Source organism: Dipodomys spectabilis, unplaced genomic scaffold (assembly GCF_019054845.1).
Source record: "Dipodomys spectabilis isolate Male_0828 unplaced genomic scaffold, ASM1905484v1 ptg000234l, whole genome shotgun sequence".
Classification (NCBI taxonomy): Eukaryota; Metazoa; Chordata; class Mammalia; order Rodentia; family Heteromyidae; genus Dipodomys; species Dipodomys spectabilis.
In genome coordinates, this window is record NW_024870911.1 from 13,360,632 (window position 1) to 13,379,250 (window position 18,619).

The 18,619-nt window shown below is 35.8% G+C and overlaps 1 protein-coding gene across 2 annotated transcripts in view; it reads right to left on the reverse strand.

The window, feature by feature from the left end:
• Mon2 (MON2 homolog, regulator of endosome-to-Golgi trafficking) overlaps positions 1-18,619 on the reverse strand; it is a 92,430-nt gene that overhangs the window by 51,888 nt on the left and 21,923 nt on the right. For both annotated transcript variants that reach the window (XM_042698664.1, XM_042698663.1), the window contains exons 3-11: positions 15,048-15,175; positions 14,034-14,165; positions 11,283-11,412; positions 10,336-10,433; positions 8,592-8,717; positions 5,843-6,037; positions 4,184-4,308; positions 3,538-3,674; positions 2,488-2,641 (exon numbers count right to left, since the gene is read on the reverse strand). In XM_042698664.1, the coding sequence (XP_042554598.1) occupies positions 2,488-2,641; positions 3,538-3,674; positions 4,184-4,308; positions 5,843-6,037; positions 8,592-8,717; positions 10,336-10,433; positions 11,283-11,412; positions 14,034-14,165; positions 15,048-15,175 (1,225 nt within the window). The remainder of the gene's footprint in view (positions 1-2,487; positions 2,642-3,537; positions 3,675-4,183; positions 4,309-5,842; positions 6,038-8,591; positions 8,718-10,335; positions 10,434-11,282; positions 11,413-14,033; positions 14,166-15,047; positions 15,176-18,619) is intronic.

Consider the following 18,619-nt stretch of genomic DNA (forward strand, 5'->3'; position numbering starts at 1 on the left):
AAACTACTTAAGTCTGAGTTTGAGAGGCTCTGTATATGTCTTATAATTTTTTTTTTTTTTTTTTTTTTTTTTTGTTGGTCGTGGGGCTTGAACTCTGGACTTGGGCACTGTCCCTGCACTCTTCAGCTCAAGGTAAGCACTCACCGCCTGAGCCACAGCGCCACTTGTAAGTCTTATAATTCTTATAGGTAAGTTTTTATTATTTCTCATGTCAACAATCAATGTAAATATCGTCACAATTGTAAAAAGAAGTATATCAGGAAAACAATTAGGTACAGCAATGGTCGGGACTTAATTTTTTCTAACCAGTTTCTTAGAATATTATGAAGGGATACTTCTCCAAATGAAGCAAACTCAATTATATCCCTATTTGTTATTATTAATCTGAATGTCTTAATTATGTGACTGTTTGGTGTTACCTCCTCAGAGACCCTTTCTGTCCACATCTCCTGTTCAATCTCTGTCCCTGTCAATCAGTTATTTCTTCTTTTTTTTATCTTTATTGTAAAGGTGATGAACAAGGGGGGTGGGTAAGTTACAGTTTCATAAATAACGTAATGAGTACATTTCTTCCTAAACATTGTTACCCCCCTCCCTCATTTTCTTCTATTTACCCTTCCCTACTCTCCTCCCTACAAGTTGTATAGTTCATTTCCAACATAGTGTCTAGCGAGTATCATTGTTGTATTAGTTCATCCTTTGTCCTGCTGTTTGTGATTCCCTTTTCCTTCCATGGATATGATAAACTTAGATACAAGACAAAGGGTACAGAAAACTAAAACAGAAAAAAAATAGAAATAACTACATACAGGATACAGTAAAAACCTCTAGTTTCCAATTCTTGGAGTTAATTTTGATATGCTTCATTATATATGGTCCTATGCACTGAACAATTAGTGATCCCTGTTAAGAATATCATAGACATATTCCAGTTATTACAAATGAGGGAAACCAAGCAATTTAATTTTCTTTGGGCCTGACTTGCTTTGCTTAATATAATTTTTTCCAGGTCTATCCATTTCCAATGGGGCAATGTCACTTTCTAATGGAAGCATATAATTCTATTAGATCAGTTACTTTTTCTTCAAAACATGAATACATGTCTACACTTCCTATCTCACTAATTAAAATGTAGAAATGTTATTCTGGGTTGGTTTTGGTTTGTTTTTCCAATTTATAAAGTGAGTGGAGGTGATAAAGGAGATTATGAGTGTTTCCTTTAGCATTAGAAATCTAATTTCTTTATAATTTGATTCTCTAGTACACTCTAGTATACTCAAGCCATTAGCTTTTTTACCAAGGTAAGTGAGAGTAAAAATGAATAAAAATGAATTTTATTTAAAAGATTTTAGTCCTCAGCCACGTGTCAGTGGTTCATGCCTATAATCCTACTATTCAGGTAGCTGAGATCTGAGGATTGCAGTTTGAAGCTAGACCAGGCAGGAAAGTTAGTCAGACTCTCATATTATCGATAAACTATCAAAAAAGCTGGAAGTGGAGCTGTGGCTCAAGTGATAGAGAGCTAGCCTTGAACAAAACAAGTTCAGAGACAGCATCCAGGCATTGAGTTCAAACCCAAGATTGGTAAAAAAAACAAAATAAAACAAAACAAAAAAACCTATGTATAGACAGAATCATATATATATACATGATATATATGACATATATCATGACATATCATGTATATATATCATATATATCATGACATGTATATATATCATGTATATATATGATTCTGTCTATGCACAATCTTAGGTAAAAATAAAATTACATAGTAAAACACCACCATGGTCATATAATGCAGAAAAATTAAATAAATAATACCAGAAAAAAATGATTTATACTAGGTGGAGATTGGTGTCATTTTATGGTCATCGTATTAGTGTTTCAATTAAATACACCAATTACTCAAAACATTCTAGAAACTGCCTCAGAAACTATAGCAAGGTGAAACTACTGCTTTATGCTTCCTGTTAAAATGTACTTATTATACCAAGACTTCAGAAAATTCAGCAATAGTTGCTGAATATGTGTATGTTAAGGTGAAATGACTAACGACAATTCAAAACAAACATTTATGAACTCATTAAACACTTTTATAGTAAAAAGCTAAAGCCTCCAATAGTATGACTGAATATTTGAAATAAGTTTTCTCACAGAGGCCTGAAGGTTAGATATTACTTCTATTTTATAGGTGAGAAAAATGAGTAAAATAAATATTAATTCACTGAAGGTACCTCAGCTGTTAGATCTGAGTCCATAAGTTATCTGAAGTCAAGGCATATACTTAATCAAAAAGCTATATATGATAGATAAATCTGTTTGCAGGTAAAGAAATCCCATTTTGTTTCATAATACTAATAGTATACAAATAACAAAAAAAAAGCTAACCTAGTCCTAAATAAAATTCTCAAAATATCACAAATAAAAATGAGCTCTAAAATTTTACGGATTTCATTCATTATAAATAAGGTCACTACTACTTACTATGTGGCTTTAGCACTGCCTTGAACTGTAATGGTCAGAATAGGTATCCACGTTCCCCTGTACTCAAATGCAGGTAGCAAAGTAACCCCTCCGCCAATCCCCACCATTCCTGAGTTGGCTGGCACAGAGGCTGGGCCGCCTGAGTTGTTGTTTCCTGTTAGATAGGGAGAAAAGCAGACATCAATTTATATTTGATTACAAATGAATAATATTCAGACAGCCAGTTACAGGTTACATCTATAAATGAAATTTGTTAATCATCTTTTGACTACCACAGGATCTATCTTCCTAAACACCATTTTTTGTTATATATAAGTGCTATTACAGTAGGTAAAAATACCAATTTTTATTATACTTTCATTTAGATTTTTTTTAACTTTAAAGTTGGGGAATAAAAAATATAAAGGCCATCAGTGAAACTATACATAGTGACAGAGAACAAAGAGAAAAGAAAACTAAACACTCATTCCAAACTGAATCAATGTCAACCAACCATCTTTAGTTGAGGGCCTAGCAGACCTCTTAAGGTAGTAACCCGTTAGACTCTACAAAGGAATCAAATGATTTTTCTATAATGAAGACTACTATCTTAACTTTTGTCCTTATCTGACTGGATACACCAGAGAAGGAAATAGTTGCCACAATGAGATAATTTTTTTTTTTTTTTCTGGAACTGGGGCTTGAACTCAGGATCTCTCAACTCTTTCTCTACTTTTTCACTCAAGACTGGCACTCTATCATGAGCTATATTTCAACTTCTAGCTCTTTTGGTTGATTAGAGATAGGAGATAGAAGTCTCTTGGATTTGTCTACCTATTTTAGCTTTGAATCTTGATCCTCAAATGTCAGCCTGCTGAGCAACCAGGATTACAGGAGCGAGCCACCAAATATCCAACTCAAATTATTCTTTAAGTATAAATATTTACTATCATTGTATTAAAATAATCCTAATTTCTCTGATCACAAGATTTCTAGAAAATATCCTCTCAGAATAGTGACTGTTATAAATGACAATGGAATATAAAACAGATTAGGAATAAGCCCTTTTACCAGCTTGGTTCGTTGTAGCAGGATTTCCAGTAGGAGGGACAAGAAACAGGGACTGGATGAAAGAGCCCAGTGCATTCACGATATCACGAAAAACCTTGGTAGAATGCTGTTTCATATCATATGACTGACAAAATGACCTATAAAATAAATATAAATGTTTCTAGGAAAAACACTCTGTTTCATAGCAAGGAATGTTTCTATAATAGTTTCAATGACATCATCAAAGATTCTTCTTCACACCTAAATAGTTTTGCTAATTTAGACAAAGGTTAATGTTGAAGTAAAGATTTCAATACACCACACACACACACACACACACACACACACACACACACACACACACACACACACACACACACACACACACACACACACACACACACACACACACACACACACACACACACACACACACTCTGTTAACTCAGTAAATTCAGATTAATGGCCATCACTAAACACATAGTTTACCTCCCAGTTCTTTTTCATACCTCCACCTTGCCTCTTCATGTACATACAATATACAATTTTTCTTTAATAAAATGAAACACTAAAATTTGGGAATGTACAAACAAACCCTTGCTACCAGCTTACTCCCCTCTGCTACTTTCCTGGCCTAACTACTTTATAAACCACCACTGAAGGTTACCTTAGTAGCTGAGGCTGCACACAGAGTCTATGTATCGATTCCACTGCAACAGCTCGCAGCCACTGTGGCTTATCAGCATCCAGGAATTTCACCAGAAGTGACAGAAATATCTCACACTCAGTTACCTACAAAGTACAGGACTTTGTTATATTTTTTCAATCAAAGAAATCAATTATAACTTGTTATTATTATTTTATTCTTGCTGTTGGTGCCACAAACAAACCAGTAATTTTTTAAGTTCTGGGATTTGAATTCAGTGACTCACACCTCCCACTTGGTGGGAAGTGCTCTACCACTTAAATCATATCCACAGCCCCTTTTTTGCTTTAGTTATGTTTCAGATAAGGTCTCACATTTTTGCACAAGGCTAGCCTCAGATCATATGCCTCCCAGCAGTGGAGTACATGAACACACATCACCATCCTTAGCTTGTTTTGTTGAGGTGAGGGAGTCTCACCAATGTTTCACTTGGACTGCCCTCAATCTCCAATTCCCAAGTAGCTGAGATTATAGATACAACCCATTCCCCTGGCCTTAAGTACATATCTTTTAATTATTTTGGTGACAAAAGTGGTAAACATATGAAGCACTTTTTCTATGTATCAAACTTTTTTTGCTAGAAGAAAAGCAAAGCTGTAAACTAATTTGCTGTCTTTTCCTCATACAGAACACCACGTGAAGTGGAAAAGAAAATGGTAGACCTTGACTCTTTACACTCTTTATGAGTATACTGTAGACAATTTCTCAAGAATATTGTCACCAGTGATGGTGGGTCATACCTGGAATCTTAGCTACTCAGGAGGCTGAGATCTGAGGATCAGAGTTTGGAGCCACCCTGGGCTGGAAAGTCAGTAAGACTTATTTCCAATTAACCACCAAAAGGCCAGAAGTATAACTATGGCTTAAGTAGTAGAGGGCCAGTGTTGAGTGGAAAAAGCTAAGGGATGGTGTTCAGGTCCTGAGTAGCAATAGCATAAACCAGTCACTTACGGGAACAATTGACAGTATTTGTTGCCAATTAATAACTAAACTTTCAGACCAAAGTTAAAATTTTAGAAAAGTTGTATCTGTCATTAGAAGTCTGACAGTTTCTCAATAGCCCAAATCTCTTCTGATACATGTGTGGCAATACTAACAAGGTTGACTTTTAGTATTATATAAATTAACATTTAGAGTATCTGTACAATAAAAATTCATGCAACAGTAACAAGACTTATTTGATGTCCAAAAAAATTCATAGGTCAATAAATTTTGTTATAGATTAAAAAGTATTACACAATAGACAATCCCAGCTGTCAACTTGATTGGGTTAAGTAGAACTTACAAGACAGTAAAACATACCCTCTAAGAGATTAAGAGTCTAGTTATGGTCTTTGTTAACTAAGAGGAGTGGGACCTGCCCTGAATGTGGGTGGCACCATCCAATAGTGTGGTATCATCGAATAGGAATTCTGACACTCTGCTTCCTCACCTCTTAGCAGGTAAGCAACCTTGGCTGCATGCTGTTTCCCAGAACAATGGAACAAACCAACCATGGAATAAAATTTCCAAAACTGCACCAAAATAATCTTTTCTCACTTATTCATGTTAGGTAGAAACTAACACGTGAGAAGAAACTAACACATACTGTAACAATTACATATGGAAATTAGCACTCACCAAAAGACTGTAAAACTGCTTGATCAGAACCGATACTACCCGTAACAAACGCATGCAGATAGGAAAATACGGCTTTTCAACTGGTGCTGGAGAAGATGAAGTGCTGGAACCTTGTCTGAACTTTATATTTGGAGAAAAGAGCTTTATCACAAGAGGACACACCCTTTCCTTGAGGAGGAAACTAAATTCCTGGTGCTATTTGCAAAGGAAAAAAAAGCAATTTCTATTAAGTTTGTATTTAATACTTCAAAAGCAGTTTCACTAGCAAATAGCTTCCCATAATAAATATCAATAGCATAACTTGATAAGTTTTTATTTTTCATTTTTTACAATTTACACACAATTTTGAAATCTGCATGGCTTAGATGATCTAAAAACAAAATTATAATCAGTAATACTAGAAATTTGTGTGTGTGTGTGTGTGTGTGTGTGTGTGTGTGTGTGTGTGTGTGTGTGTGCACATACCAGTATTGGGGCTTGAACTCAGAGCCTTGCACTCTCTTTTTGCTTTTTTAGTTCAAGGCTGGTGCTATATCACTTGAGCCATTCCTCCATCCTAGCTTTTTGCTGGTTTTTGGAAATAAGAGTCTCTTGGATATGTTTTTCTTTGAAGTATAATCATCATATCTGTCTCTTTACTAGCTAGGATTACAAGTGTGAGTCACCTGTACCCAGCTTAAAAGTATTAAAAATAACATACATTTTAAAAAGACTTGGGTTGGACTGTTCTCAATAGCGAAGATATGGAAGCAACACAGATGCCCCACCTCTGATGAGTGGATCAAAAAATTGTGGTGCCTATATACAATGGAATATTATACAGCCATTAGAAAGGACAAAATAATGGCATTCGCAGGGAAATGGATAAACTAGAAAAAAATTGAGCAAGGTAAGCCAATAGCAAAGAGACAAAATGGCACATGGTCTCCCTGATATGTGGATGTTAAATCCAAAATGCAAGGAGATATAATAAAGTAAACAGGACTCGAGAAACAAAGGACCACCACTCATTTTGTTGCATCATTACTAAATGACACCATATATATGATGTGTGTATATATATATATGCACACAACTCTAAGAAGCTGGGAGGAGGACACAGAAATAGAGCGAAACAGGAAAACATACAACAGAGGTTCCCATCAGCTGCAATAGACATTGATGAAAACGAACTAAGCGATTCAAGGGCAGTGATGGGAGGGAGGGAATGAGAGGGAAAGAGGGAACAGCTTACACTAACCAAAAGGAAAGAAATGTACATATCACCAGATGTGGAAGAAATAGCTGTATTGTCAAAGCTCATAGAATTCACAAACTTTATAGACCACGATAATGACAATTTGCCTCATGAAGGTTAGAATGTGTTTGTGACTTTAAGTATCACTATCTCACAATACTGTGAAATTTGTAAAATTTATGTAATCACTTAATCATAATAAAAAATTAGTTTAAAAAAAAAAGACTTGCACTGGGATGTTAGCTCAGTGGCAAAGTGCTATCCTGGGTTCGATCCCCAGTACCAAACAACAACAACAACAACAAAAACAAATAACATAACTATAAATAAAACAACAATAAAAGAGATTTACTAGTGATTTTAGAATCGCATAATTGGTATGTTACTAGTAACTTTTAGTGGGATATTTGTAATTAAAAACAAAGAACAGCTGGGCACTGGTGGCTCATGCCTATAATCCTAGCCACTCAGGAAGCTGAGATCTGAGGATCATTGTTTGAAGCCATCTCAGGCAGAAAAGTCCCCTTGAGATTCTTACCTCTAATTAACCACTCAAAAACCAGAAGTGGAGCTGTGGCTCAAAGTGGTAGAGTGCTAGCCTTCAGCAAAATGTGAACTCAGAGACAGTACCCACACCCTGAGTTCACATAACCATAATCAACAACAAACAAACAAAACAAAAATTAAAACAAAGAAGAAAAACAGATTAAACAAATACAATCAAACAAAATACTTTTCAGACAGCCAGTTTAGAAGTAGAAACTTAATAAAGTATAATAAGATACCTAACTCACTGATTTTATTTTGGAAATAATTCTACTCACACAAGTTTGATAATTAACTAAAAGTTCTGTTGTTCAACTTGGATTGCTTGAACAGAACACAATGCGCTGATAAAAGATGCAATGAGAAACAAACATTATTTTACAAGTAATTTTAGAAAGGATACAGAAACTATATTTGTAATCAATGTATATTAGTCAGAAAGACTCATTAAACTATTCCTATCTTTATTAGCTAAAAGTAGTCTCACTTCACTGATAATGTAAGTCCTACCTTTTATTTTAATGATTAACTTCAAATATTTTATCTTGTTATTTTAATCATCTAATTTTTTGGCAGTACTATTTTGAGGGTATTTTGTATTGCAGACTAAATTTATTATCATTGGCTACTAATTGCCATTTAAGTAATCTAAAAACATATACTTATATGTCAACACTAAAATCATACTTTTTTAGGCTTTTATAGTATGAAAATAGCTCAGATACTATATTTCCTTCATAAATATGGTATGACCCATAGAGTAAATAAATAAGACTGAATAAGTAAGTCTTTAGTGTTTTATTCTAATGTTAAAAGTTTCAAAATTGGGGCACTAGGAAAACACAAGATACCCTAATAAATTATCGTAGGTCTAAAGTCTGAACAAAAATTCATGCTGCTTTCTTGAAAAATACTTGCAGGAGTTTGAAGGTTAATTTTGTTACGAGATAGTATCAATTGGCTTACTTGTAAAAAGACTTGGGGAAAATCATTAAGGACTGATTCAAGCAACTCCAGGCCAAATGTCCGAGTCATTTCTGTCATGCCCACCAGCCAGTAAGGGGCATCGGCATTAACCAACTGACAGAGGTCCTAGGAAAATAAAATTGAACAGCTTCATATGCTGAGAGGAAATGTACTTTTAAAACTCACAATTCATCAATTTAAAAGACAATCGCAATTCCTTAGAAACAAAGGATTAATAATTCAAGTTTTGACAAGTTATACATTTGATAAATTATATAAACAGACTTCTAAGAATTACAGAACTATAGACAATATGCAGTAGAGAAGTAAATGATTAATGGTCTTTCAATAAAAAACCTTTTAATCCAAATTAATAAAAGTTTGGTACAGATTAATTATATAAGTAAATAATCACTGCTGGGTGTCAGTGGCTCATGTCTGTAATCTTAGATACTCAGGAGGCTGAAATTTGAGGATCATGGTTCAAAGTCAGCCCAGGTAGGAAAGTTGTGAGACTCTTATGTCCAATTAACCACCAACAAGCTGGAAGTAGAGCTGTGGCTTAAATGACTGGACACTAGCCTTGAGCAAAAAAGCTCAGGGACAGAACCCAGGCACTAAATTTAAGCCCCAGGACCAGCATACACAAATAAAAATTTTAAATAGGAAAAAAAAAATCACTTAAAATTATTTATTCATGCCAAAACATAAAAAAGCAGGTATTTGTGTATCAAATTAAGTAGGCACAGGTTTATTGGTTAAATTTTCCTTGTTAAAGAAATGTGCTGAGGCTGGGAAGGTGGCTCAGCGGTAGTGCTTGCCTTGCATGCATGAGGCCCTGGGTTCAATCCCTCAGGACCCCATAAACAGAAAAGGTCAGAAGTGGCACTGCGGCTCAAGCAGCACCCAGGCCTAGAGTTCAAGGCCCACAACAGAGAGGTGGGGTTAAGGGGGAGGGGGAGGAGGAAAGGGAGAGAGAAGAGAGGGAGAGGGGGAGGGAGAAGGAGATGGAGGGAGGGAGGGAGGGAGGGAGGAAGGAAGGAAGGAAGGAAGGAAGGAAGGAAGGAAGGAAGGAAGGAAGGAAGGAAGGAAGGAAGGAAGGAAGGAAGGAAGGAAGGAGTGAGTGCTATTTGGAAGGAAGGAAGGAAGGAGTGCTATTTTAGCTGGGCACTGGTAGCTCATGTCTGTAATCCTAGCTACTCAGGAGGCTGAAATCTGAGGACTGTAATTCAAAGCCAGCCCAGTCAGGAAAGTCTCATGAGATTCTTATGTCCAATTAACCGCCAGAAAACTGGAAATGGCACTATGGTTCAAAGTGGTAGAGCCTTAGGCAAAATATCTCAGGGACAGCACCTAGGCCCTGAGTTCAAGCTCCAAGATCATTTAAAAAAATATATTTTCCCCCCAGTAACTAGGCATCCCTAACAGATCTATAGTTGTTTTTTTGTTTTTTGTTTTTTTTCTCTACCAGAGCTGAGGACCGAACTAAGGGCCTTGCACTAACCAGGCAGGCACTGTTCCGCTGAGCTAAACTCTTAGCCCCCAGATCTAAATTCTAATTCTGGGTTTATTTAATTTCATTTCATTTTCTTAAAATGAGTCATAACACTTTAGCACATTAGTTATACAGAACTATTTTAAAGCTTTCTGTACTAAAAACTTAAATTAGACATAAAATTCTAAAATAAAAAATCTACACAAAAATGTACTCCATGATAGAAAGTACTTTTATCCACTGAAATACCTGGAAGAGCATGTATGCATCTTTAGCACAAGGTTTCAGGGTGCTGACCGACCTCCTGTTACTATTCCCTTGGACCAGCACTGGTTGCTCTATGATATCTGCAATCAGGATAGAACACGTTTGAGTTCATAGTGGCTTCCACACACACAAGTTATTTAAAACATATACTTGCTGAAATGTTTATAAATGCTAATTATAATTTCAGAACATCAGCCCCAAAGGAAACAGTAAATTTTATACAAAATGTGATAAAAGTCACTTATTTGCTTACATGCACTTTAACAAGCCTAGTATCTTTGAATGAGAATCCAAAGTCTTATATGTTAATGTCCAATAGGAAACTAATCTTTGAAATTACAAAACAGCCATAAAAACCAACTATTAAAACCTAAACTATGTAGATAAATAACATAAAAACCTCTTAATACAATGCTTGGCTCGAGACAAAATACAGTATTAGCTTTATAAATGTGGTGTTATCATTTCTATATGAAATTTTGCACACTCAGAAACATATCTAAAAAGTAAGTATTATTTTTGGTAGTACTAGTGGTTTGAGCTCAGGGCTTTACATGTGATACCACTGAGCCATGCTTCTAGCCCTATTTTTCACTGGTATTTAGCATAAAGTCTTGCTTCAGGCCTGGGGACACACTTGGCCTGAGATCTGCATACTTTTAATCTTTCTATCACTACTGGGATCACAGGAGTTCAAAACTGCATCCAGCTTCCCTTTCACAGAGACAGAGTCTAGTGGATTTTACTGCCCAGGCTGGCTTAGCACTGTGATGGTCCCAATCTTAGTCTTCTATATAGCTATGACTGGTAAGACTTGAACCACCAGCCTCCAGCCAATAATTTACTTCTTAGGGTGATATGAATTAAAATGAAATGGTGCATGTGAAAATGCCAAGCAAAATCCAAAGGAATCAACTTCACTGCTTTACCTCGATGCCGTTCATCTTCAGCAACCATTCTCTCAAAGACAACAGTGACAACCTGTCGAACTGTAGCAGCAGCTGTGTTATTTGTAATATTATCTTTTGTGAAGTGTAGTCGAAAACAAAGAACAATTGCCTGGAAAAACAAGTCTGATTAGTGTGAAGTGAGACTGAAGAATGTGGCTACTAACTTCATCTTGTGTGATCTCTAATAATTTGTGCTAGGTTGTTTTACCCTGATACGAAAACTTCATACTTTTCACAAAACTACAAGTATACTCAAATTTTAAGGTAATTCCAACTCTTAATACATAGCTAGCTACACATAAAATGAGCTAAAGTAATTTGAAATATATACTTTTAAAATCTAGATCTTTGAATGTGCACATAATAATATGTCATACTTTACACTTGCCCAGAATGACTTGCTTTGCAAGTAAGTCTGTTGTATTATCAAATTATTTGGAGAAATACTGTAAAAGTTGCTACGAATGAGCTGGGAAGGTGGCTCAGTGGTAGAGCGCTTGCCTTGCACTCATGAGGCCCTGGGTTTGATTCCTCAGCACCACATAAGCAAAAAGAAAAAAGCCGGAAGTGGCGCTGTGGCTCAAGTGGTAGAGCGCTAGCCTTGAGCTGAGGGACAGCACCCAGGACCAGAGTTCAGGCCCCACGACTGGACCGCCCCCCCCCAAAAAAAAAAAAGTTGCTAAGAATATAAATAAATCAGAATATGATGTTTTAAAAGGGAATCATTCCTTTTTCTCTTTAAATTAACTTTATTAAGATATATTTTCAATCAATAAATTGTATCCCTTACAAATGTATAATCTGGTGAATTCTGATTTATATATATATCAGCCCATGAAACTGCTCACAATTAAGATTCAGAACATTTCATCGCTCCCAAAGTTTCCCCACCTATGTGGTTCATTTCTTCCCAATCTAGGCCACAGTAACTATGTGGGTTTTTTTTTTTTTTGTCAGTTGTGGGGCTTGAATTCTGGGCCTGGATGCTGTCCCTCAGCTATTAAGCTCAAGGCTAGCGCTCTACCACTTGAGCCAGAGGGCCACTTCCAGCTTTTTCTGTTTAAGTGGTGCTGAGGAATCGAACCCAGGGCCTCATGCATGTGAGGCAACTACTCTACCACTGAGCCACCTTCCCAGCCCTGTGTTTTTCACTATAGATAACCCAGCATCATCTACAATGTTATAAGCACAGATTAATCCAGAGTAAGACTTCTGGGGTCCAGCCTCTTGTACTTTGTAAAATTCACATGTTGTGCAGTATACCCGTAATTTGTTCCCTTTTATTACTGAGGAAATGTCATGGTTTGAGGATACCACACTTTGCTTAACTATTTAACTATTGGTGGACATTTGAGTCATTTTCAGTTCAGGACTAATGTGACTAAAGATGCTATGAACATTCACATGTAAGTTTCTTTGATGTCATGTTTCTATTCACACTGGGTAAATAGTTAGGAGTGAAACAGCTGAGCCACAGGTAATATAGGTTCAACTCTTTAGGAAACTGCCTGTTTCCAAACTGGAGTTACAATTTTGTAATACTGCCAAGACTATCTGTAAGTTCAGAACTATTCCACTCTTAACAGTACTTGATATGGTCAGTCTTTAAATTTAAACTACTGCAGTGGATATGTAATGATAATTTCTTGTGATTTTTACTTCACTGTATTAATGTTATGATTCTGACACGCTTTTCAGCTGTTTGCCATCTGAATATCTTCCTTTGCTAAAATTGTCTATGGGTTTCCATACATGTCCTTTGTCAGGTGTACATTTACATTTTTATCCATTATGTGACTTCTTTTATGGTTCATGGATTTTTGTACCCTATTAAATCTTTGTCTATCTCAAAATCATGTAGATCTTCTCCTATGAGCAGTTCTAAACTTTCACAGTTTGAAAATCAGTTATTTTTCCCCACAGTGGTACTGGAGGTAACCCAGGTTCTTATGCTTGCTAGGCAGAATCTCTACTGCTTTTTTGCAATCTCCTTTTGCATTTGGATATTATCAAGGTAGGGTCTTGATTTATGCCCAGGCCAGCTTGTTCTGGGATCCTTGTACTTCCCTATGTCACTAGGGTAATAAGTGGAAACTACTGTGCCCAGTCACTGACCAAGATGGGAGTCTCCTGAACTCATTATGTCCAGGTTAACTTGGAACCAACTGCAATCTCCTGAGCTCTGCCTCCTAAGAAACTAAGATTACAGGCTTGAGACACCAAACCTGGTTGAACGTACATTAAAATTTTAAGGGTACCATTGTTACTCTTAAATCTCAACAAAAAGACATATTGGTTATACAGCTTACAGTTTTATATTATTTCTTTATACTTGATTATAATTCCTAAATATCTCATTTTTATTTAGCTAACATATTGAAATAAAACCTTAATCAGTTTTTATTTCTCCCTAAATAGGAGAAGGGAGAATTATCATAGGGAATTCAACATACCCAAGGCAATACCACACAACATATTTTTTCCTCTTACTTCCTCTTCCTCTATTCCTACTTTTCTACTTCAGCAGCAACAGTCACTGAGTCCTGCTTAAACACCCTAACAAGACTTCAGCTCTAATCTGCAGAAAATAAGGAACAGATGGTTATTTTAGTACACTGCTGATCACAATATCTATAGGGAAGTTGCTTGTGGTTCCAATTGTACGTACAACGCTAGTCTCTTTCAGCCAGCTTTTTCCAAATGCTGTCTCAAAGCAAACATGTTTCCTACCTTAGAAAGTGCCTCATCATGAACTACTGTATTGGTTGTTAAAAGAACAAGAACTGTTTGAAGTAGCTTCAGTTCTTCAAGACTATTTTCCATTAGCTGCCAAAGCATATTAATTATATTTCCAGCGGCAGTCTGCAAAATAATTATTGTCAAAATTAAATATAGGTGTTTAGGTCTTATAAAAGGTATAAAAATCTTACCTCACCAAGAATTTTGTGATCTTAGTAACAAAACATATATTTTTAAATTTATCATTGAAGCATATCTCTGAACAAATTTGAGACTAATTTTCCCCTCTAATAGAGGGGAAATTTCTTTATATCAAATAGTAATATGTGGGCCTTAACCACCCACTCAAAATCAAAGCTCTTTTCTTTAGGAACATTGAGCTTTTACATCTAGATAAGAACAGTGGCACACTCTAACTATGAGTTTACTATTTCTTAGTACTTCATCAGCAACACAAAATGTTAACAAAATGTAACCGAGGTTAGTAACCCATTCCTTACCATGCTAGACCAAGGGTAAGAAAACCACTTCTACTATAATATTCCATGGAGTATGAAATTAAGGTAAAACCATAAAAAGCAAAATGTATGCTCATGGTCATATATTCTTTGTTGACTATCATCAGTTTAGATACGAACAACACATTTAACTTAATCATCAACATGTCACTTCAGAAAAATCTAGAAGTCATTCTTAACCCTCCTTTCATAAATACTTATGATTTATATTAACTATTGAGTGATATTGAAAATTTGCTTGATTCTAAAATTACCTACTCTTATTACTAAACTGACTTCTTAGATTACAAGAGACTTGACAAAGTGTACTTATCTTTTATTCATTATTTGTGTTTAGTGAAGATACACTGACAATACTTTAAGCTGTTGTCTTCAAGCACGTTACTGCTCATAAAATGTCTTATATTAAAGATCAGATGTTTCTTTCTTCCAGGTGAAACCTACCGATTTGCCTAAAGACATTCAACTCAGATAAACTCTATATTACCTCAGACACCACTTCATGTGACATAAGTCTCTGAATGGCGGCCAAACACAGCTGAGTGATCTTCGGTTCTTTGGTTCCACAACCCATTAGGAAAGGCTGTACAACTTCTGAGCTGTTCTCTTTCAATGCTTTATTCAGAACACATAGAAAATAACTGAATATATTTAACTCATACATATGAATATATTTAATACAATTATAACCAATGACAATTATAACCAATGATAATCTAAATAAAATCAATTTATGCAAAATAATACCAAAATAAAAATCAAGTAAGAATTAAAATACTTCAGGTAGAGAATATAGACTCTACCTATTTACTCTACCCATTTACACCTTTCCCATGCCTTCCACCCAACATTCTGTCTTTTGGCTCTTCTCCATCTTTTGCTACAAACTTTTTAAAGCCAAAGATTCTCCCAAGTTCAGAGAACACTATTCCTTTATGTTGTTTAAGAAGACAGGAAACACGAATTCATACTCTGGAGCAAGAAAAGTAATTAAAAACAGAATACACATCATTCCCACCACACTTGTGAGAAAGTATTCAGAAATGCCTTACAATTTTATTCTGTCTTAAATTTGTGTGTCTCTAATTTCTTCTTCAAGAAATGTATTTTATAATAAACAATAGCATTCTTCCTATTACTAAAAGAATATTTTTAAATTACTGGATATACATTTGTCATTTCAAACCTTAATTGAACTTTTTCTACCAAGTCACAAGTTTTGAAGTGGCAACAAAAATGTAACAGGTTAAAAAAATGTACAAACTAAATCACACACATTAAATTTATAAAATAAAATTAAATCAATATATACTTACTGAAAAGATATACAAAGATGAGTAAGACATATTTGTCATCTTCAGAGAATTTGAAAATATAACAAGAACTTCTAAGAGAATACTAAACTTAAGAACTAGATATTGGTTTTCAAGGCTACAAAATTCATCAATTGTGTTTTAAGGCAAGATATGCATGTAACTCCACGTCTTGGAGAATTTTTCAAGAGAAATTGACAGAAACGCATCCAGAATCACCATTAAAAGTGTAAAGCCAATGTTAACATTAATTTTACTATTTAAATCCCACTTTTCTTTTCCTAATGTATTCTTTTTTTGGAGGGGTGGTGGGGAGGGCTGGTCCCAGGGCTTAAACTCAGGGCCTAGGCACTGTCCCTGAGCCTCTTTGTGCTCAAGGCTAGGACTCTACCACTTGAGCTATAGCATCACTTCCAGCTTTTTTTGAGTAGTTCATTGGTGATAAGAATCTCATGGACTTTTCTGCTCAGGCTGGCTTCGAATCATGATCCTCAGATCTCAGACTCCTGAGTAGCTAGTAGTATTTCAGGTGTGAGCCATCAGCCTCTGGCCCAATGTATTCTTTATAGTATGGTAAAGTAAGTTTATAACTTCCTACAGTATTCTCTACAAAGTCCCTCATTATACCAGCATAAATGACTACTTTAGCAAAGTTAATATATGGCAAATGTGTCTGGAAAACAGGTTCCCCTGCTTTGCTTTCTTCTGGGTGAATATTTTTTTTAAGGGGGAGGCAGTCCTGGGGCTCAAATTCTGGACTTGGGTGCTGTCCTTGAGCTCCTATTTGCTCAAGGCTAGCACTGTACCATTTGAGGCACAGTGCCACTTCTGGCTTTTTCTGTGATTAATTGGAGATGAGAATCTTACAGACTTTCCTGCCCGGTTTGGCTTCAAACTGCAGTCCTCAGATCTCAGCCTCCTGAGTAGATAGGATTACAGGCATAAGCCACCAGTGCCCAGCTGTGCAAACATTTTTATTTAAATCTAGAAACACAAATTACTATAACAATGTCTCAAAATACTGATGTGACCATAAAAATAATTTAATAAGGCAATAAATTATCCTATCATCTTCATTTCTGCCAGAATCAATGAAGTTGGAGGGTACCCCTATCTCTGATGAGCATTCCTAATTATTAAACATTAAAGAAAATTAAAAGTTCTTCTTAGTAACAAGATGCATTTATCATTCATATGATATCAATATATACTCTCATTTGAGCATCACAATAATCTCATTTCATATAAGGTGCAATTTGTAGCTGTGAGCAGATGGTAAAGCCAGAATTTGAAACCATGTCTTCAAGTTCTTGGTTTACTATTCTTCCTATAACAAACACTGTGATGTCACTCTTTTAGAAATATCCTGATGAGGGGCTGGGAAGGTGGCTCAGTGGTAGAGTGCTTGCCTTGTATGCTCGAGGCCCTGGGTTTGATTCCTCAGCACCACATAAGCAAAAAGAAAAAAGCCGGAAGTGGCGCTGTGGCTCAAGTGGTAGAGCGCTAGCCTTGAGCTGAAGAGCTGAGGGACAGCGCCCAGACCCAGAGTTCAGGCCCCTCGACCGGACCCCCTCCCCCGCCAAAAAAATCCTGATGATAAGGAAGCTAAAAGAGGACTCAAAAATCTACAATTTAAGCCAGGTGCTGGTGGCTCACACCTGTAATCCTAGCTACTCAGGAGGCTGAGATCTGAGGATCTTGGTTCAAAGCCAGCCTGGGCAGGAAGAGGCTGTGAGACTGTTATCTCCAAGAAACCACCAGAAAACCGGAAGTGGCTCTGTGGCTCATGTGGTAGAGTGCTCACCTTGAGCTAAAGAGTGCAGGGACAGCGCCCAGGCCCAGAGTTCAAGGCCCACAACTGACAAAAAAAAAAAAATCTACAACCTATAAAGTTGTCTGTTCAAAGTTTTCAAGGAATTATGGAAAGGTTATAAAAGGAAAAATAGTATATTTATTTTCTTAAGCCAAAGATGTCAGTGATTTTAAGATATCTCTGAAATATAAAAAAAAAAAAAAGAGATAAATGCCAACTAAGCAATGACTCAAGGATCTGTCATCACCTAACATTTTCCTCCAACTTTCATCCTCTAGACCATAAGCCCATTTGGGATATGCCATTTCAATGAAGACTACTTTGTCTTTGAGATTTCTTCTAAGATAATGACGTATCCTGCCTAGGTGAGATTTTCATTAGTAATTAAATTTAACTTACTTGATGTCAACAACTCATCCAACTTAACTGATGTGATAGTAACATGAACAACTATGAACAAATTCACACACAGCAAAAAGAAAACCAGACTAGCATCTGGGTCTACAGTGACTGCCTTCAAGTCATCAATTTTAAGATGTAAACCAAATGAAGGGATGTTACAGGTTAAAAAAAATACAACTGTACACTTTAAAATCTGTGAAATGAGTCATAGTGAAATGCTTTGTACCTTCCTATTACAGTCAAGTCAATCAAGCTGAAATAAATTTAAGATAGCAATTAAAATAATCTTTTAAATCTTTAACATCAAACACATCATCTCTTCCCACTTTTCTCCTCCAATTTACATGAGAATATAATGATCAAAAGGAAGTTTTATATAAAATCCATAATTATCAATACAATAATTTACTTATTCTACATCTTTCCAAGCAATTAAAAAATTATATGTATTGTCTCTTGATCACAGCTCAGTCACTGAAAAAAAAACCATAAGAAAGAAAATGTTACTGATTTTTTTAAAAAATAGGAACA